Source organism: Caretta caretta, chromosome 16 (genome assembly GCF_965140235.1).
Source record: "Caretta caretta isolate rCarCar2 chromosome 16, rCarCar1.hap1, whole genome shotgun sequence".
Classification (NCBI taxonomy): domain Eukaryota; kingdom Metazoa; phylum Chordata; order Testudines; family Cheloniidae; genus Caretta; species Caretta caretta.
This window is the reverse complement of record NC_134221.1, coordinates 3,336,824-3,358,642: the sequence shown is the minus strand read 5'-3', so window position 1 is coordinate 3,358,642 and position 21,819 is coordinate 3,336,824. Positions and strand designations below refer to the sequence as shown.

The following is a 21,819-nucleotide window of genomic DNA, read 5'->3' as shown; positions in this document are numbered from 1 at the left end:
AGGGTAAGACTCTGCTCTTGTGCATGCCACCATAAATTGGACATGAAAGGTTTAAGACGACAAACAGATACTCTCAGTTCCACTGGAGAAGGGAGGTCTCCAGCTTTCTGAAGGGATGCACTGCACTTGCTTCCAGCCCTGCTAGGTCCCAGCAGATCTAGATTAGTTCATGGAGGATAAGCCCATCAGTGGCTATTAGCCAGGATGGACAGGGATGGTGTTCCTAGCCTCTGTTTGCCAGAAGCTGGGAATGGATGACAGGGGATGGATCACTTGATGATTACCTGTCCTGTTCATTCCATCTGGGGCACCTGGCTCTGGCCACTACTGGAAGACAGGATATTTGGCTAGATGGACCTTTGGTCTGACCCAGTATGGCCATTCTTATGTTCTTATCAGATCTTAGGGCGGGGATGTTACTGAGCATGAGCAAGCCGTTCGATCGAATGCTAAGTGATGTAAAAATCTTACTAGTTATGATCCTCCTCTCTCAACAATGCAGCTAGCTAGGCTAAGAACTGCTTCTAGATGCTGCTGCACACTGTGCCAAACACGGCAGCTCAGTCTTCCAAGGCAGCTGCTGCCAACCTGTCCCCTCCCACCTCATTAGTCCTATCACTCCACCCTCCAGAGCCAGGCTCCACGGCCCTCAGCCACATACTCTTCTCTCTTCCCCCTGGTCAGGTTTAGCAGATGGCACGGCCCCAAGTGCAACATGATTCCCAACCATCTCTCCTGCACTCACACCCAGGGCACACTTCTTTCACGGAGATAACTCCGACTTGGAGATCCCACTCTCATCCCCTAGACATGATAGACCAACAGGACCCAATTGTTCTCTGGCGCCCTCACTCTGACAGAGCTTGGACATCTACAGCAGGGGCCCCAAAATGGCTAACAAGAGCCACTTGGCTATGGTGACAGAGACGCACATTTCTTCTAGCTAGAAAAGCCTCAGCGTGACCTTCTCCATGTTCCCATCTACTTCCACGTCCTGCCCCCCTCACCTTCGCCAGCCGGAAATGGCAGCTCAATGACACAGGGTTAGCTAACGTTTTGCTGCTCTTGTAGACCTTTGAAATGGAACCAGAGACAGGCAACTCCAATCAACCCAGAGTGGGCATCAGGGCTGTACTAAATCATTGCCCCACAGAGGGGTGGGGGGGAGGTAAATATTACGACAGTGCCTCCCCACCCATACAGGAGCTGCACTCCCACAGCTGAGTGCTCCACTGATGCTGCATATACCTGCACTTGCTTGGGGGGCTCTGTAGCCCTAGAGGAGCTGTGGCAGTGCAGGACATTTGAGGCACAGGCAGGGCAAGAGTCTAGCTGCAAATCAGTGATGAGTTTCCCAAGTTAATGACACAATTTTCCAGTGACTTTCATGGAAAGACCAATGAATCAGATCAGAAAGATGGAAGAATTATGTTTTGAACACCAGAGAGAGAGAAACAGGAGCAATTTAACCGAGCTGAACCACACAGATGCCTGTGTGCCATTGGCCAGGAGTGAGGCCATGGTTTTCTGAGACTCTGCAACCAGCCATCCAAAAACATGGAACACAAAAGGATCTGAATAGTAAAGGAAAAGGGCCCTCCGTGGCTGCATGGACATGCCACAGAATTTTGTGCAGCCAAACAGGTCACCGAGCATCCAAGTGACTATACATGTACCAGCCAAGCTGGAGGAAGTACGGATTTTTCCATTCATAGCAGTTCCAAAAAAAATCAAAACATAATTTCAGTTTGGGCTGAACGGAAACCAAAACTTTTGGAGTTTCCTGTGAAACTAAGAAGCCGAAAACATTTCATTTTGGGTCGAAAGAATTGATTTTTAATAAAAGCAAAGGGACTGAAGGGCTGGATTCACAAAACCCATCTCAAGAAGAAGGCACTGATGCTGGTGCCCCGTTTAGCCCAGTAGTGAAGACACTCGCCTGGGATGTGGGAGACCCAGATTCTAATCCCCGCTAGCAGGGACTTGAACCCAGGGTTCCCCCCTGCCAGGTGAGCACCCCAACCCCAGGCTGCTGAGTATTTGTGTGTGTGGGGGGGGGGATGTGAGGTGAGATGTTTTGTTAATGTCAAAAGAGTTCATTTCAGCATTTCCCATTTAAAATTATTGTTTTATCATTTTAATTATAATTATAATTTTCATTTCAACCAAAAAATTTCCCCAAAATTGACACAAATTTGAAAAATGTTTCAGTCGACCCAAATCTACATTTTTTGCCAATCAAAGATTTCGACGGAAACCTTTCTACCACCTCTACTCATTATGGTAACTGGGCAGGAAAAGAAGGGTGCTCCACATGACGGTGTTTCAAGCAAAATCATCTAAAATAAATTACACTTAGTCCCATGCTTTCACGTCAGGCATAGACAGGTTAATAGAGCCCAACGAAACTTAGACAAACCTCTTCTTCAGCTTCAAATACTTGGGGTTTGCAACCCCTACATTTTGGATCCAAATGAACCCGAAGCAAAACTCAGCTAAAATCACCTGATTCCCCTGGTTTGGCTGTTGAGCCTTCTGATGTACACAGCCTGGCTCAAGCATGTAACCACCCCTGGTCTGTTTGTCAGGGTTTTTCACACCCCTCCTGATAACGCCGCAGGCACAAAACACAGCAAGTGAGGAGGGGCCAGGAGTTAGGAGAGGGCATATTTCCCCTTTCAGGACCTACACTTACCAAAAACCAAACCATGGTGAAATCGAGGTTTGGTTTCCCTTGAAACCTGTTTTGGTTTCTCCTGTTTTGGGAGCTTCCACAGTGCACAAAGGTTCCCAACCCTACCCCCAGGATTAGGTCCTGCGCCAACAGTTAAGCAGAAACAAAAACCTCATGACTTTTAGGCAAATGACTGGCATGTGTTTGCCATGTGTCTGGTGCCATCAAAATGGATGCGAAGAAGAGAAGACTTCCAGCAATTGCTGTGGCAGTTAGTCTATCCCAAGATGAACTGGCTCCATCTGTTTTTGAATTCCACTGCAATGAAGGCATTTTAAAAGTCAAACATTGACCTTTTCAATCTAACACATTAGATGCGTAGGAATGAGCACAATAACCATGTTAGGAGTGACTGAAATTCTCACCTTTACAGTCCTGCTTCTGCCTTCATGAAGCAGCAGCTCCTCTGACAAAAGGAGAGTCCGGACCGGGTTGCAAAGGTCTAGAGGCTAAACGTTTAAAAAAAAAGAAAAAAAATCCAGAACGTCAACTCGAAATGAGAAAGTTTCCCATGAAACCTGTGTTAACTCTCCACCCCCCAGAAGCTCTTTGCCTTTAGTTTAAGTTGTAAACCACTGAAAGTGAAGCAGACATGAGCTGCCCTGTTACAGCACATCTCTCAAGGATGGAAACTCTGCAGTCCAGCCAAGTGATAAAAGGGGGGGAAAAAACCCTCACTTTTAACACCTATGTCATGTGAAGCTATAAAAAGATTATCAGCAGCTTCTGCTTCTCTGTACGTTACTTCTTCTGCAAAGTGTGGGCTTGCCTGTGGCGGCTCCGAGAGCAGGAAGCACAACCACAGCAGTAGCCCACCCCAGTCTCATCTAGCTTCAACATGAATATGGGGAGCTACATATTTTTAATTGATTAACTTCATTAGCAAGATTAAGCGACTCTGGGCAGGGTGCCTTCTCTCCTTCTGTGCTGCAGTGGACTTTGGGCTACATAGCCAACTCTTCAGGGGCAACTTGCTTTGACAATGGAGAAGCCAAGAACTCAAAAAAAAAAAAATCCATTGCTCTGATTGCTGCACAATGCTGACAAAACCAGCTTCTGAGACAATACAGTGCAGAAGAGCATTCAGAGTGGTGTAACTGCTGCCTTGAACGGGACTTTGCTCTGCAAAGCCTACAAAGCCTACAAGATAAAATACTGCAAAGCATAGAGGCAAAGTCTGAACTCACTGAAAGACACTGTCATTAAAATCCGTTTTAAAAGTGTGGGAACATTTCAGAATGAAACCAAGAGTCACTAACTTGGAAAGACAATAAAACAGTAACAAAGCCCCAGCTGTGTTCTTACTTAAAGACAAATCATGAATGCACCCATTGTTTGGGCACGGTGAGTTCAGATAACGCATGCAATACACGTGAGTAGTTGTGCTGTGGAAGGCAGTGATAGGGAAGGGAACTTGTTTTGAAAACTAGATTATGCAACTGGTTGGGCTCATCCCAGAAGCTGCACACTGAGTCAGCATGGTGTGTACGAGTGCTATGCCAGAAGCTGTATGCACCTATGTTCAATCCATATAAGCAGGCAGGGCTGAGGAACAAGTGTGTCTCAGACAAAGGAATGCTGGTTTACCTGCCTGCCAAGATCTCCGTAAGGGGCTGGTGCGGTGCGTGTCAGTTTGTCTCCTTCGCTGCTGGTGGCACCACGGTCAGCTACAGCGTGAAGGAGAGCGCTACCCCCAACAGCCTGGATACCGGCTCTTCTTCAAAAATGATAAAGGACACTACATTTCACCATTCCATGATATTTCAGTATATCCAGTTGCTGGCAACGTGTTCAACATGGTTGTGGAACTACCTTGATGGACAAATGCAAAGATGGAAATTGCAACAAAGGATCCTCTAAACCCAATTAAACAAGATGTGAAGAAAAGACAGCTGCGTTATGTTGCTAACGTATTTCCCCACAAGGGCTATATCTGGAATTATGGTGCTATCCCACAGACATGGGAGCATCCAGGACATAAAGATGAAAATACTGGCTATTATGGAGATAACGATCCAATTGATGTGTGTGAAATTGGAAGCAATTGGAAGCAAGAGGAGAAGTAATTAAAGTGAAATTTAATTACTGGGCACAATTACTGGGCACAATGGCACTGATTGTTGAGGGGGAGACAGACCGGAAAGTAATAGCAATCAATATTGAAGACGCTGAAGCAGCCAACTATAACAATATTGATGATGTCTGAAAGATGAAACCTGGATACCTAGAAGCTACAGTGGACTGATTTAGAAGGTACAAGGTACCTGATGGGAAGCCAGAAAACCAGTTTGCATTTAATGGAGAATTTAAAGACAAGGACTTTGCTATTAACATCATCAAAAGCACTCATGAACACTGGACAGCTCTAGTATCTAAAAAAACAGATGGAGGAGCAATCAATTGCGCAAATACAACTGTGTCAGACAGTGCCTTTTGTATTAGGGTACGCCTACAGCACAAAATTATTTTGAAATTATTCTATTTGAATTTTCGGAAGCGATTTTATACATTCGGTCTTCTGCGTCCCCACTAAAGCGTGTGAATTCGGCGAAGTGCGTCCACAGTACCAAGGCTAGCATCAAACGTCAGAGCGGTGAACTGTGGGTAGCTATCCCGCAGTCCCCGCTGCCCATTGGAATTCTGGGTTAATTGGAATTCTGGGTTATCCCAGTGCATGATGGGGCAAAAAAATTCTCGTGGGTGTTTCTGGGTGTGTGTCGTCAGTCGCACCTCCCTTTGTGAAAGCTACGGCAGACAATCGTTTCGTGCCTTTTTGGAGTGCAGACGCCATACTGCTTTCAGCAGACGGTGGACCGCTGCTCTCCTGCTACTATGAATCCACCTCTCATTTCCTCTCATCTTCCAATGTAATCTCTACTATCTACTCTTTCTCTTCCTCTTCAAACGCTTCTGCTGCCAACTCTGCTCAGCCATCGTGAACCAAGCAGCACAGCTTCCGCCACCAACTCTGCTCTCCCGCTATTGCCACACTTCCAAACTTCTCCATGTTGTCTGTCCTGGGCTCCCGCCTCCATGAAAGCTACAGAAGACAACCATTTCCCACCTTTTTTAGGCTATCGTGAACTGAACAGCACCTCTTCCGCTGCCACTCTGCTCTCCTACGTTTTGCGCCCTTTTTCCAGGATTACCCGTGCAGGCGCCATAGCCATGGAGCCCGCTCAGATCTCCGCTGCAGTTTTGACCATTGTAAAAACCTCGTGCATTATCCAGCAGCATGTGCAGTACCTACAAAACTGGGTGAGGAAGCAACGACAGCACAATTACAATAGTGATGAGGACTTGGACACAGACGTTCCTAGAAGCACGGCATGTGGCGATTGGGAGATCTTGGTGGTGTTGGGCCAGGTTCATGACGTGGAATGCCGATTCTGGGCCCAGGAAACAAGCACAGACTGGTGGGACTGCATAGTGTTGCAGGTAAAGGATGATTCCCAGTGGCTGAGAAACTTTCGTATGCATAGGGCCACTTTCATGGAACTTTGTGACTTGCTTTCCCCTGCCCTGAAGTGCAAAGACACCAAAATGAGAGCAGCCCTCACAGTTGAGAAGCAAGTGGCCATAGCCCTGTGGAAGCTTGCAATGCCCGACAGCTACCGGTCAGTCGGGAATCAGTTTGGAGTGGGCAAATCTACTGTAGGGGCTGCTGTGCTGCCAGTAGCCAATGCAATCATTGACCAGCTGCTATCAAGGGTAGTGACTTTGGGAAACGTGCAAGTCATAGTGGATGGCTTTAATGCATTGGGGTTCCCTAACTGCGGCGGGGCGACAGACGGAACGCATATCCCTATCTTGGCCCCGGAACACTGGGACGGCCAGTACATAAACCGCAAGGAGTACTTTTCCATGGTGCTGCAAGCTCTGGTGGATCACAAGGGACGTTTCACCGACATCACCGTGGGATGGCCGGGAAAGGGGCATGACGCTCGCATCTTCAGGAACTCTGGTCTGTTTGAACAGCTGCAGGAAGGAACTTACTTCCCAGACCAGAAAATTACTATTGGGGATTTTGAAATGCCGACAGTTATCCTCAGGGGCCCAGCCTACCCCTTAATGCCATGGCTCATGAAGCCGTACACAGGCACCCTGGACAGTAGTAAGGAGCAGTTCAACTATAGGCTGAGAAAGTGCAGAATGGTGGTAGAATGTGCGTTTGAATGTTTGAAAGCGTGCTGGCGCAGTTTACTGACTCGGTTAGATCTCAGCACAACCAACATTCCAATTGTAATTGCTGCTTGTTGTGTGCTCCACAATATCTGTGAGAATAAGGGGGAGACATTTATGGCGGAGTGGGAGGTTGAGGCAACTCGTCTAGCAGCCAGTTTCACACAGCCAGAGAACAGGGCGATTAGAAGAGAGCAGCAGGGCGTGCTGCACATCAGAGAAGCTTTAAAAGCCAGTTTCATGACTGGCCAGGGTACGGTGTGCCAGTTGTGTTTGTTTCTCTTAAAGTTACCCGCTGCCTATATATATGAAAGGAAATAAAGTCACAATTGTTTAAAAACCGTTCTTTATTATTTGTTGCACAAAACACTGAGAGAAATCAGAAGCTAGACGGGGGAGGGAGGGGCATTGGTTTAGGAGGGTGGAGGAGGAGGGAAGGCCAAGTCCAGAAACCAAATCAAAATTTAGGATATGCCAGCTTTCTGTTGCGTGTGCAATCCTCTGGGGTTGACTACGTAGCCTCCCCCGCCCCCTGTGTTCTTGGGCATCTGGGTGAGGAGGCTATAAAACTTGGGGATGAGGGAGGGTGGTTATACAGGGGCTGCAGTGGCAGCCTGTGGTCTTGCTGCCTTTCCCACATTTGATCCACCATACAGTGGAGCATGTCAGTTTGCTCCCCCATGAGCATGACCATAGCATCCTGCCTGCTCTCATCGCACACGTCCCTCGTCTCTTCGTATTCATGTAACGCTTTATGCAACTCCGCAATTGTTTGCCTCCAGGCATTCAGCTGGGCCCTATCAGTGTGGGAGGACTGCATGAGCTCGGCAAACATGTTATCCCAAGTTCATTTTTTCCGCCTTCTAATCTGGACCAGCCTCTGGGACGGAGTAGATAGGGGCTGCGTTGAAACATTTGCACCTGCTGTGGGAGAAGAAAAAAGGAGGGTAGTATTTTAAAAGATACATTTTAGAGAACAAAGGGGACACTCTTTCTCAATGAAACAGGCAATTCATAGTACACAGCACATGTTCTTTCTGTACAAGGTCGCATTTTGCCTCTTATACTGAAGTGCCTGCCACTTTGGTGTGAGTAAGCCATTGCATGCGGCCAGGCAACAGAATTCAGCTTGCAGGCAGCCATGGTAAGCCCTAGGGGCATGCGGCGTTCTGCTTCTTCCACATTCATTTCAATGCTTTCAACCAGCCGGGCCCCCTTTCCCATAGCAAGCAATGCTTGGTGGGTTTGCCATATAAAAGGAGGGCCTGTGGGCTCTCTGGGATGATCGCTTCACACAACACCCACCCCCCAAAACACATACACCACATAGCTCCGATGAGGCTCTGAGCAGGGATGAGCTCTTTAAACTAAACGCAAACAGCCCAGGACGGCTGGGTTTCCCCACCACCCTGCACCCCCCACTGCATGGCTCCGATCAAGCTCTCACTCACCAGAAATGCCTTCTCCAGGGTCATGGTCCAAGAGCATGCCTTGGGAGTGGGGGAGGCTATTGGCTCCAGCGTTAAGACTAGTTCCTGGCTAGGGGGGAAAACGGATTCCCCACTTGCTGCCTGTGCACTGTCCTCCTCCTCCTCTTTGTCCTCCAAAAACTCATCTTCCTCGCTTCGTGCTACTCCCCCCTTGCAGGTGTCCACGGACAGTGGTGGGGTACTGGTGGCGTCACCCCCCATAATTGCATGCAGCTCACGGTAGAAGCAGCATGTATGGGGCTGTGACCCAGAGCACCCGTTCGCCTCCCTGGCTTTTTGGTATGCTTGCCTAAGCTCCTTGATTTTTGTACGACACTGCTCTGTGTCCTTGGAGTAGCCTCTTTCTGTCATGGCCCTGGAGACTTTAGCATACGTATTTGTGATTTTTTTTTTGGAACGTAGTTCTGCCATAACAGATTCGTCTCCCCAGCATGCGATGAGATCCAGTACCTCCCGTTCAGACCATGCTGGAGCTTGTCAGCGAATCCGGGACTGCGTGGTCTCTTGTGATGGTGGACGCTGCATGGTCGCCTGTGATGGTGGACTGTGCTGACGGTTACCTGTGCTGATGGTGACCAAACAGGAAATTCAAAAGTTCCCAGGGCTTTTACTGCCTACCTGGCTAGTGCATCGGAGTTGAGAGTGTTGTCCAGAGCGGTCATAAGGGAGCATTCTGGGATAGCTCCCGGAGGCCAATAACGTCGAATTGCATCCACAGTACCTGTAACCCGGAACTGCGATCTCGATTTTAGCGCTACTCCACTTGCCGAGGTGGAGTACAGAAATCAGATTAAACAGCCCTTTAAATTGAAAAAACTGGTTTGGTCGTGTGGACGGAATCAGTTTTATTTCGAAGTAACTCTGCTAATTCCAAAATAACCGCGTACTGTAGACCAGGCCTTAGTCAAGAATCTGCTAAAGCTACTTTGGAAGCAGTACCACCCTGTGGAACTCCCAATACAATACCACCTGAAGTGGACAAGTGGTTCTATTACCAGAAAAACTAAGACCTAAAGGTGCATGTTGAAATGCCTACATTTCTCCGACCAGAAAGCCCTAAGTGGGGGGAAAAAATGAGAAATACTAGCTTACAGTTCCAGAGGAAAAAATAGTCTTGTCTTATAGATAACTTATTATAACAGAATTGAATATCTACCAATAATGTGGCATGTTCAAGATGTACCAAAGACATGTGGAGAACTAAAAACAATCATTTTGTAAAAGAGCAGCTTCATGTGCCTTAATATGTATCTTTGTACATCACAACAGTAGTTGTTCAACTCAACTGTGTATAGAATGCTTGATGGGTGTTCACTGTATTTTAGTAAGAAATAAAATAATTTTGCTGAAAAAAAAAAGAAAAGATCTCTGGTGTAACTCAAGCACTGCAGAAACCCAGACACAATGGCAGCTGCAGGTGACGCAAGGCAACAAGAAAAGCCAGGTTAAACTGAACACAGCGGGGCACCAGCCCTCTGGAGAACAAAGGTATGGGAGGTTTAGGGGACTATAAGAAGTAGGGAAAAGGCACGTTGTTATCAGGGAGGGAACAAAGAGGTTAGGCTATTTGTAGCCACAGTGAATACAGTGGATCCCAGCCATGTGGCATGGCGACGCTGAGAGGGGATTTGAGGTGTGAAACTGCCTTGGACAAGGATGGTCCCCTGTTAAGTTTTAGCCACTAGAATGCAGGTTCTATTTTTGTTTTATTTGTAACTATTTCTGTTATCTCATCTTAGGAGCACTCAATCTCTGTTCCTTTTTAGTATATTTACTCTTGGTTTTACTCCATGCAGTATATTGAAGTGTGACTCCTCAGCTGATCCAACAGGCTGGTGTGCATGCTGCTGTTCGCAGACAGCAGACATGGTAACTGCTGGGAGTGCCCTGTGACCAGGGGCTGGAACTGCGGGGGTCACTTTTTAAGGAGCTTTGGGGACTGGAGTGCACCTGAGGTTAACCTGCAAGGCAAAGTGAAGGCTGACAGAGCTTTTAAGGCGTTTGTTCAGAGACTAACAGACTGGAGTGTCAGGTGGATGATGCACAGTTTAGCTCCACCAAGTCCCTCTTCCTCTGCGGCAAGGGGTAACAAGATGACTCACAGTCCTGAACTTCCTGAGAGGGCATCACAACAGGATTCCCTTAGGTTTTCTGGGACCAAATCCAGGACTATTCAGTTATGAAAAGCTGTGCAGTACCACCTGGGCATAAGCAGGAGGTAGAAGCCTTAAAACCAGCTCTGATAATCAAATTCAGAGCTAAACCGCAAGATCAAAGTTTGTGGAATTGGGAAGTTACCTCTTCACCCTACCATACATCTACATCCTGATGCCTGTCTTGATGTGCTTTGATTTTAGGGCTGCCAAGTGACAAGACTATATGAAATTCCTGGTTACATTCCCAGCTGCAAAAGTGTACCTTGCAGCCACGAGCAGAAGCCAGGTCATTCAGTACCTTCCGTAATGAGAACTTGGTGGTCGAAACCCCGGCTTGACTGGTCAGGATTCCCCCAAATGGCTCAAGCAGCCAAGCACCAAAGGTGGAAAGCTGCCCTTTTACAATGTAAACCACAGAAGCTAGAGAAGGGGAAGTCCAATGCAACAGCAAGTCCATCCCCTTACAAGGGCAGGACATAGTTCCCTAGAGAGGCACTGCATCTGATACTACACTGAATGCTAGACAATGCTAGGAGGGGAAAGCTGAAAAAGATGAGGGATCCAGTTCTTTGGTACACATTGCATGAAGGGTTTCTTTCCCTTCTCTGACAGTCATCACTCTATAGTCTATAGTCATCACTCACACTCTGGCACTGAACTCTGTGCTTCCTGCCAAGAGGCTGTGCTTGGCCATGCCATCCCTGAGTGCAGCACAGCACTTGGACAAGGGTTCTTTTCCCACAGCCAACAGCTCAGTTCCCTGAGCAAGAACTTTTGATGAAAGTTGATTCTAGCGGTAAATGGTGGCTTACGAGTGGGTCTTTGAGGCACAGAGGTGAATGGAGATGTTAAAGGAAAAGTATTTTCCACAGTGGGATACAGATGTGAGGCACGTTCCCTGGTGCAAAGGGCAGGAAGCACTGCAATATGTTAGAGTAACTGAAGTTACCATGTACAGGAGAGAGTCTGTGATACATGGGTTGCCTTTGGGACACACCAGGCTGGGTAACCAGGGAGAAATCCGATTTTTTAATTTAGCTATTTAAATTACGTTTTTCATTTTTAAAAATAAGCCTGCTTAAAATGAAATCTGAATTTAATACAAAATATGTTAAAGGCTGAACTTCTTATAACTTAGTTGTGAATGTGAAATGGGGTTTGATAAGAGAAGTTTACGTATCCAAAACATTTAAGGTTGTTTTGTTTAATCAAAATAAATGTTATGTACAGTTTTGTGAGTTTAATTAAATCCTTGTTACCATCCTAATGCAGTTTGCCACAATTCATGAGCCAAAAGTTAATTGTCTCATAAATAAGCAATACATCATTCCCCATTTCTAACATACTAAATGTACAATTAATAAGAATCTGACAATGTTAAGCTATATAATCAATGATTTAAATCCAGGCTTTGCACTTGGTGATTTAAGTCTCCCTGATTTCAGTCAATCCCCCCCAGCCCATACAGCCTGGTTTCCAGATGTGCCAGGAAGGGCCAGCTTACCTGCACAAAGACAGGGAACACAAGCACTTTGGGGGCCAGTGTCACATAGGTGCCATAGCTGGAGTGCGGGATATGAGGCCTCACAATGGTGCAGTTCTGGTAGTTCCCATAGCTCTTCATAGTTTGCACTGTCTTCATCAGCCTGGATTTCCGCCCAGATCCCGTATGGGATTTGCATTTCCCTGCATTTCCTGGGACCGTGAGAAACCAAAAGGAAGCAAAGGAGAGAGAGCGAGAACTGAATTTCCACGGGGCTAGTCCACTCCGTCATTATAATTCCTGACATCGCTGATAATGCAAAGGGGAGTAACTCGAGCCGAGAACTGCAGGGAATCAGTCTCTTTGCTATCGTAACGAGTCAGCATTATAGTGCGTGCAGCTGCAACACTAGCTGAGTGAGCAGTGCTTTGTGTCTAATCAAAGATTAACCAAAACATGGGGCCAAACCCTCACCTGGCATAGACATTTAAACCAGCTGAGGATCTGGCTCTATGGATTTACACACACACACAGAGCACAGTTTGATACAAGGATTTTATCAGCACTGATGTGAAATGGTCGCATTACTCATGAAGAGCAAAATCCCAACTAAATGCCAATCAGTAGCCCAGCATGCATCTTGTATTTTGTACACACCATATGTTGTCAAAAATATTTTGCAAATGTTTTCAAGTTTTAAAGAACGTAATTGGCATTATTTGTTGTATGTGTCCAATGGAGCAGGGCTCAAACTTATAAAAACTAACAAATGCAAAACAGCTCTAAACCCAGAGGTGAAAGTAAGCTGGTACGCCCCGCCCTGGTACGGCATACGGGCAAGCCGTAGAGGCCAGTTATATGGGCTCGTGGCTCCAGCAATATTGAGGGCCCGGGGACCTGGCTCCACCAATGTTCGGGGCCGGGTCTCCCCCCTGGTCCCACCTGCTTCCCCCCCCACGCCTCCCTCGAGTGTCCCCTGGCCCCCCCTTGCTGCCCCCGTACGCCTCCCTGGGTCCCAGAGCAGAGCGTCCCCGTCTCTCCCCTGCAGCTCCATGATGCCTCCCTGCATAAACTGCCGCCGCAGAGTCGCAGTGCCCCCCATCACTGGGGGGGCCAGGGCAGGCTGCCCTTCCCCCTCAGACCCTTTCATTTTCCAGCGGGACCCTCCACCAGTACAGCCCCCCCTCATACCCGCAGTCACCACTCCTGCCCCACGCTGGGCAGGGGCAGCCCCATCCCCCGCCCCCAATGAGGCGATAGTGAGAGGCAGCAGCAGGGGACGAGGTGCACATGTGATGGCAGCCCCCGCCCCCACTGCACCCACCACAGAGGAGGCAAGGGAGAATGACAGTGCTGGGGGTGAGTGTGCTGCCGGGGGGGAGAAGGGGGCCCCTACCCCAGAGCTCGCTGCTGTCGGCGGGGAGAGGGCAGGGGGGAGTCCTCCTCTCTGGCTCCAGTCCCAGGGCATCCTGCCTGCACCCCAAACTCATCCCCAGCCCTGCCCCAGCCCAGAGCCCATACACCAGCCAGAGCCCTCACCCCCCCCCCCCAGCACCCCAACCCTCTGCCCTAGCCCTGAGCCTCTCCAACACCTCAAACCCCTCATCTCCAGCCCTCATCCCCCCTGCACCTTAACCCTCTGCCTCACCCCTGAGCCCCCTACCACACCCCAAACCCCTCATCCCCAGCCACACCCCAAACCCATCCCTAGCCTCACCCCGCAGCTCTCACCCCGGCACCCCCTCCCATCCCCAAACTCCCTCCCAGAGCCTGCACCCTACACTCCTCCTGCACCCCAGACCTCCTCCCCCACCCAAACTCCCTCCCAGAGCCTTGGGCAGGTGGGGGGTGGAGTTTGAGGGAGGCAGAGTTTGGGCAGGGGCAGGTTCTGGGCAGCACCAAAATTTTTACAAACCTGCCACCGCTGCCAGCAAGAGCTGGTGCACCGTACTGGGGCGGACTGGCTTCCCCTGTTGGCAATTTAAAGGGCCTGGGGCTCCCAGCAGCGGCTGGAGCAGCGGCTGGAACCCTGGGCCCTTAAAATTGCCACCGGAGCCCCGCTGCCAGAGCCCTGGGGTAGCGGCAGCAGGGCTCGGGTGGCGATTTAAAGGGCCCAGGGCTCCTGCCGCTGCTACCGCTCCGGGCCCCTTAAATCACTTCTGTAGCCTCGATGCCACTACCCCAGGGCTCCAGGGACGACTTCAAGGGCCTGAGGCGGCAGAGGCAGCGGGAGCCCTGGGTCCTTTAAATGGCCCCCGGGGTCCCGGGGTCCCGGTGGCGGGGCTCCGGCAGCTATTTAAAGGGTTCAGGGCTCCCGCTGCCTCTGCCGCCCCGGGCCCTTTAAATAGCTGCTTGAGCCCCGCCACCGCTAGCCCAGGGCTCCAGCAGCAGGGTTCCGGGGATGATTTAAAGGGCCTGAGGCTCCACTGCGGCAGTGGCAGCTAGAGCCACGGGCCCTTTAAATCATCCCCGAGCCCTAAGCCTCCCAGCCACCTCTGCAGCTGGGAGTTCAGGGGGTGATTTAAAGGGCCCGGGGCTCCCAGCTGCTGCTACCACAGCCCTAGCCCCGGGCCTTTAAATCCTGATTTAAGGGTCCTGCCTCTTCCGGTAGAGGCCCCACCCCCTCCTCAGGACCCCGGAGTACCAGCGAGTCCCTTAAGTTACTTTCACCCCTGTCTAAATCTGAGCATAAATAGCTATTCTAGACCCACAACTGTCCCATACCTTGGGACCTTATTCCCATTGCTAAGCATGGACACTCCTCTTCTCAATGGGATAAAGAGTCATAGGGTTTAAGGCCAGAAGGGACCATTAGATCATGTAGTCTGATCTCCTGTATATCCCAGACCACCAACACCACTCAGCACCTGCACACTCATCCCAACAACCGAACTGAGACCAAAGTATCACAGCCTGCAGGAGACTAGACTTCTGGCCAGGAAATGATTAAGTGAGAGATACCCAGATAATCCTGGCAAGTGACCCACATCCACATGCTGCAGAGGAAGCCAATCACCCCCCACCCAGTCACTGCCAACTCGACATATGGTGAGCAGTTAGACAAGGAGCTGTGGAACAAGAACCAGCCAGCCACACCCCTCAGAGAGAGAATCCTCAGTGCCACCACAGAGCACCAGCTCACCCGGTCCAATGTCCCATCTCTGGCGGGGCCAGCCCTGATGCTTCAGAGGAAGAAGGTAAGAAAAAAAACCCAAAGCACCCAGGCCTAGCTCTTGCTGGACTTTAAAGCTGTGAAATTGTTTCATACAGAAATCCTGTCCCTGGTCCAGAACTGAATCTTGCTCAATCCTAGGGTATTTGGGGCCAAGGAAACGGATTTCACATTATAGGGAGAAGAAGTAAACATTCTCAGGTGGTAACTTTTTAAACTGCAGCTCTGAGAAGCTGCTCAGTGTTGGAGATGCCAGAATAAATGTCAGAAAGATGGATTTGTAAATATATTCATGAGTATATGAATGACCCCAGGCCTCTTCAAAGCGAACCCGTGGCTATTACAGCTGCTCAGACTGGTGATTGTATATTGCGGTGACGACCTTGTGAGTCAGAGTAGCAGCACCCAGCCCATGCAGTTTCAGTTTTTAAGCGTTGTATTTCACCTTCACGTTCAGGAAATCTGACCAACCTCATTAGTTTTCTATTCTGGCCCTTTTCACTGGAGAAATCCATTATCCTCATCCAGAAAACAGGATTACACCAAAGCTTTCTTTGCAGCCGCCTGCTTCCATGACCCAGTACAGTGATTGCTTTTCTCTGCATATGGACTTCACAGTCTGGCAGCTCTCCGAAGTGCCGTTTCAAGCCTGCAGTACTACAGTCCCAGGTTTCCGGGTCAGAGACAGCACATGGCCTGTCATGCCCTTGCCCTCACTCTGGGAACTATTTTTAAACATCAGATGATCACCGTGCATTTGTTCCATGCTGGTCTCTTGTCAGGACAGTCCCTCCCCTGTTCTTTTGTAAGCATACAGGCATTTCCAGCATGCTCAGACATGCGGACAGGTACAGGAGTTGGTGGTGCCCTGCGTGTGCTGTGAGATGGTTCGGGGGCTGCTTTGCTTAGATATCAACCCACTCTTTCCTCACTAATGGCATAATTTAGACAGATCAGAACCTTGCAGATTTCTGGGAGCATTTGCCCACACCCACAATCGGAGGCCTGGGTGCAGAGAAGCAAGAGACCTGCACTATACAGCTGAGGGGGATTAATGCAATCTAGAAGCCTATCTGTGTCATCCCTCCCTCTGCATGAGTAGGTGTAACCCCTTTAACTTTTCCTTCTGATACTTGTTTTACAGCTCTTCCATCTGGTTACCTCAGGAATGCCCAAGGGGCACAGGACAGTGGCAGGGAGGGGAGCGGATCATTCTCAATTAGCCAGAGACAGGAGCATACCGGAGCCCACAATCCAAACTCACCCAAACTATCTCAAAAAGAAAAGGAGTACTTGTGGCACCTTAGAGACTAACCAATTTATTTGAGCATGAGCTTTCGTGAGCTACAGCTCACTTCATCGGATGAGCTGTAGCTCACGAAAGCTCATGCTCAAATAAATTGGTTAGTCTCTAAGGTGCCACAAGTACTCCTTTTCTTTTTGCAAAGACAGACTAACACGGCTGTTACTCTGAAACCAAACTATCTCAGCACACTTCCCTAATCCTTGCAAGACTGTGCCCTACACACTCTCTTTCAACTGGCCAAGACCTGGGAGTTGCAACACCATCCCAAACTCTCCAGCTGAGTCTTCCTCATAGCGACAGGAGCTTCTTTAGAACATGACAGTCAGAACTGATTGCAGTCCATTGCCTGGGGGAACTTACACACAGCCTGTGGTACAGTGCTGGGGTCACTGCTGAGCACAGGCTCTAACTGATGGAGTTTCATGGATCTTTTACTGGTGTGCAACACTCTGGCATTTTTAGGTGGGGCTCTCATCCTAGCAGTAGCTGCACTGGCTGGAGAATGAGTTAATTGCCTTCAGAATGCCCCCTGTAGAGGTCAGCTGTTCTGCTTTCATTTAGCATGGTTGCTGGTTGCAAAGCTCCATGTCTTGCTACAGATTAAATTAATGCCATTAATAATACTAATGATAGTAGGACAGCTCCTGGCTGCAATGGGCATAGATAGTAATACGGCCTTCCAGTTAATTACATCTTTGGGCACTGCCTTGGACACACCTTCTACCTGTGCGCAAACCACATGGAAATGGGACGATTTCCTCTGCCTCAGGTGTCAGCACAGTCTAAAGGTGACTGACCCCACAGAACTGGGGGTCAAGAGAGCTGTCCTCTAATGCCAGCCTGCCTCTGACTCATGAGTGACCTTGGGCAAGTCACAGCCCCCGGTTCCTCAGTTTCCCCTTTTGCAAAATGGGAATAACAACATGCACCTTTCTCTGTAAAGCACTTTGGGATCAATAGGTGGATAGTGTTAGATGAATGATAGGTGATTTATGGGGGAATCTGTTCTTTTCTGTCAACTAAACACCTCAAATCCTGGCACAGTTATACCTAAATGAGAATCTACCAGCCAAAGTGCAATGCACCTAGCTTTCACGTCAGCTGCATTCCCAAATGTTTCAGAGTGGCCAGCTGCCAGATTCATTCATCTGTCAGCAGAAGACACTGTGCAGGTGACTCAGCCTGGAAAGCAGCGTGAGTGCATGTGGGACAAATGCTATGGTAAAGTAAGTATGCCATGCCGTTGTAGCCATGTTGATCCCAGGATATTAGAGACAGCTGTTACAGTAGGTGGTGCTCTCAATGTGTCACTGAACAGATGCATTCAGGTACTGCACAGCTGAGAACTGCTCTTACCCAGTCAAAGATCCGGCCTCAGTCCAAACCACCCCAGAGCTCACAGTTAGCATTGAGCCTGCTCCAGAAGGAAGGAGCCACCAACCTCCCCCATCACTCAGGAATAATCCAAGGGCTAAGGCTGCAGAAATAGCTAATGGCCTAAATGTTGCTTTTGCGGGACAATGAACACGGCTACTAATAACCCTGCTTTAGAGCTGTCAGCCACCGTTTCGGAACCTTCTCAGAACTACCAGCAGCGAGCTGGCGTGTGACAAAGATGTGGGGCAGGGGAGTTCCTTGCCTACCAAGAAGCAGGTAGCTCTGAAAATGCAATGCCAGGGTGCTGCCTGTTTGGGGAGGGAGGAGACTGCCAGTCCGTCTGGCCCATGGTTACAGTGTCAGAGGGGAGATTAAAGCAGGGCTGTCAAGCTGGGGGAAGTTGTAAAATATTTCCTACTGATAATGTGTTATTTGCTGTCCCCCTGGCCTTGGGGGGTGGCTGACAACAGAGAGAGCCTTTGGAAAGCCTCCCTGTGACGTGGGGCCACTGAAAGCACTGGGGAGATAAAGGGGGACCCAGACCCATCCCAGGGATCTCAGCCTGCCAGAAGTGAATTCTCATCACAGCTGCAGCACATCACTGGACAGAGTGCAGGAGCTGCCACCCCCCAGTCACCCCAAGGAGCCAGAGCAGCCGCTGTACCCCAGGGCAGGGCCCAGACCAAGGGCCTTTGAGGCTGGGAATCTAAGTTCTGTATCGAGGTTTTAGGGCAAAACCATTGCCAAAGGGATCTGACTGCATTTCTCTGTAAACCAAAAGCTGCTGCCCTAGTCCCTGTGGATGCTGCCCCTTCTGTGGCTGGTGTTCCACATAGACCAGGGAGAGGACCAAGCAGGCAGAAATCTCCCAGGCCAACCATTAAGTCAAATGAGACTCCAGGGAGTTACTAGCAAAGGAATCTTGCCTAAAGCAATGTCCTGCTGTTAGAGCCTACTGCTTGTGTGCAGCAGCGTCAGTACTAAATGGCTGCATAGGCTGCAGTCCCTCCAGTTGCCAGTTCATGAATCCAGCCATTTCTGCATTTTCTGCTCCTGCTTTTGCATTGTAGCTGAAGCCCATAACTGTCCTGTATAGAAACAGGCCAAAACACTCCTGCATAAGGCCATGGAGTAGATAGGGCCTTTTCCAAACTAAATACACTAGTCTAACCAACATTATAGAAAGGATGTGGAGCAACTGGAGGGGATCCAGATGCGAGCGACAAAGATGATGAAAGGGATGGAACACAAGCCATACGAGCAAAGGCTGAAGGAGCTGGGTATGTTTAGTTTGGAGAAGAAGAGATTAAGGGGGAACATGACAGCAGTCTTCAAATACTTGAAAGGCTGCCATAAAAAAGATGCAAGAGAGAACAACTTTTCTCCTACATAGGGCAGGACAAGAGGCACTGGGTTCAAACTACAGCACAGCAGACAATACACTAGCACTTTTTTCAATTAGGAGTGTGAAAAAACACGCCCCCCTCCCCCCCGACCAACATAAGTTTCACCGACAGAAGCACCGGTGTGGACAGCCCTGTGCCAGCGGGAGACGCTCTCCTGCCGACATAGCTACCGCAGCTCGTTGGGGTGATTTAATGATGCTGGTCGGAGAACTCTCTCCCGCCGGTATAGAGTGGCTACACGGGAGACCTTACAGCCATGAAACTGCAGCGGTACAGCTGTGCCACTGTAATGTCTGTAGTGTAGACATAGCCATAGACGAAATCTCAGGAAAAACTTCCTACTGTAAGAACTGTAGGACAATGAAACAGACTGCTCAGGAAGGGGTGGAAGCTCCCTCACTGGAGGTTTTCAAAAGGAGGCTGGATAGCCATCTGTCTTGAATGGGTTAGGCCAGTGGTTCTTAACCAGGGGTATGCATATCCCTGGAGGTACATTGAGGTCTTCCAGGGGGTACATCACCTCATCTAGATATTTGCCTAGTTTTACAGCAAGCTACATAAAAAGCACTAGCGAGATCAGTACAAACTAAAATTTCATAGAGACAAAACGAGAAGTCAGCAATGTTTCAGTAACAGTGTGCTGTGACACTTTTGTATTTTTATGTCTGATTTTGTAAGCAAGTAGTTTTTAAGTGGGATGAAACTTGGGGGCACGCAAGACAAATCAGACTCCTGAAAGTAGTTTGGAAAGGTTGAGTGCCACTGGTGTAGACACAAAAAGGAAAGGAGGACTTGTGGCACCTTAGAGACTAACCAATTTATCTGAGCATAAGCTTTCGTGAGCTACAGCTCACTTCATCGGATGCATACTGTGGAAAGTGTAGAAGATCTTTTTATACACACAAAGCATGAAAAAATACCTCCCCCCATCCCACTCTCCTGCTGGTAACAGCTTATCTAAAGTGATCACTCTCCTTACAATGTGTATTTCCCCTTGTTTTTTCCTACCCCGCCCCCTCCTCAGTTCTTGTTAAACCCTGGATTTGTGCTGGAAATGGCCCAACTTGATTATCATATACATTGTAAGGAGAGTGATCACTTTAGATAAGCTATTACCAGCAGGAGAGTGGGATGGGGGGAGGTATTTTTTCATGCTTTGTGTGTATAAAAAGATCTTCTACACTTTCCACAGTATGCATCCGATGAAGTGAGCTGTAGCTCACGAAAGCTTATGCTCAAATAAATTGGTTAGTCTCTAAGGTGCCACAAGTACTCCTTTTCTTTTTGCGAATACAGACTAACACGGCTGTTACTCTGAAACCTGGTGTAGACACAACAAATCCTGCATCTTGGCAGAGGGTTAGACTAGCTGACCCTTCTGGTCCCTTCTAACCCTATGGTTCTATGATTACATATTCTCTTAACCATTAGGCAGTAGTGTGCTTGCTTTTAGATAAATGCCAGCAGAGACAGATTGCACTGTATTCGCAGTACCCTCTGTTACTGTTTGTCCAGTACCTTGCCCTTCTAGGGGGGCCTCAGTTACCTACCAGGTTGTTTCTAGCTCTAACTACAGTGATTCTCTAATTCGTTCCATGTTCCCTTTGCTAACAGTCTGACTGCCAGATAAAACCAAATAACGAGAGATGGGCTCATGACCATACACTAAAGGGCAAGGTGGCTGCAGGCTGGCAGCTGGCTTTTACTCCGCATTGCTAAATCTCCTCATTTCACTTCAAAAATTCTTCACCCATCAAAAGTAGTTTCCTAATTTTCTCTGGTCTGATCTGGGGAGGCAGCCAACTTGCACAAAACAGTGTTCCCATTGCAATATGAAGGGTGACAATAGCTCCAGTGTTTGCTTGTTTAATCACTGTTCAGATTAACTAGTGTTTTCTCTCCCATGCTTGCTAAACAAACTGCAAATGCTAATTAAAAATAAACACTATGGGGAAAATCCTGATTCTTCCTAACCATGCTCCTGTTGCAACAGGGAGGCCCCCAGAGCAAGGACACTCTCTTCACAGGGTCAGCAGTGGCAGAATGTTTAATAACCCACAACACAGAAGTGTCCCCCTACCTGCTCAGGTTTCAGCTAAGGGAAATTCTCCTATCAGAAGGAATTCAGAGCTTGGGGAAGCATGCACAGGGTCTTGAAAACTTGGGACCCATGATGAAGACTCCAGCTATCACCCAGGTTTTCCACTGCAGAGCTTTCCAGCTGCCACATTGTACTCACTAAGCGGGCTGGCCAACAACTACACTCAATACAAAATTTTACAGCTGGAAAACTTGCACAGGCAGTTGCCCCAATGCCAGGAGGAGACCGTTCAATTAGAGAAGCATAAAGAACTTCTTGTCCTCGCCCACACCTAGCACTAGGGTGACCAGACAGCAAGGATGAAAAATTGGGACGGAGGTAGGGGGGTAATAGGAGCCTATATAAGAAAAAGACCCAAAAATCGGGACTGTCCCTATAAAATTGGGACATCTGGTCACCCTGCCTAGAACTG

At 48.7% G+C, this 21,819-nt stretch overlaps 1 protein-coding gene and 1 pseudogene across 8 annotated transcripts in view; one reads left to right on the top strand and one right to left on the bottom strand.

Moving 5' to 3' along the window:
* Positions 1–21,819, bottom strand: part of RGS3 (regulator of G protein signaling 3) — a 239,211-nt gene that overhangs the window by 108,995 nt on the left and 108,397 nt on the right. For all 8 annotated transcript variants that reach the window (XR_012665250.1, XM_075120455.1, XM_075120453.1 and 5 more), the window contains 2 exons: positions 12,067–12,257; positions 3,100–3,183 (listed from right to left, as the gene is read on the bottom strand). Coding sequence is in view for 7 of the 8 variants with exons in the window: in XM_075120455.1 (XP_074976556.1) it covers positions 3,100–3,183; positions 12,067–12,257 (275 nt within the window). In the remaining variant the exon portion in view is untranslated. The remainder of the gene's footprint in view (positions 1–3,099; positions 3,184–12,066; positions 12,258–21,819) is intronic.
* On the top strand, positions 4,188–9,731 carry LOC142069432 (inorganic pyrophosphatase-like; annotated as a pseudogene).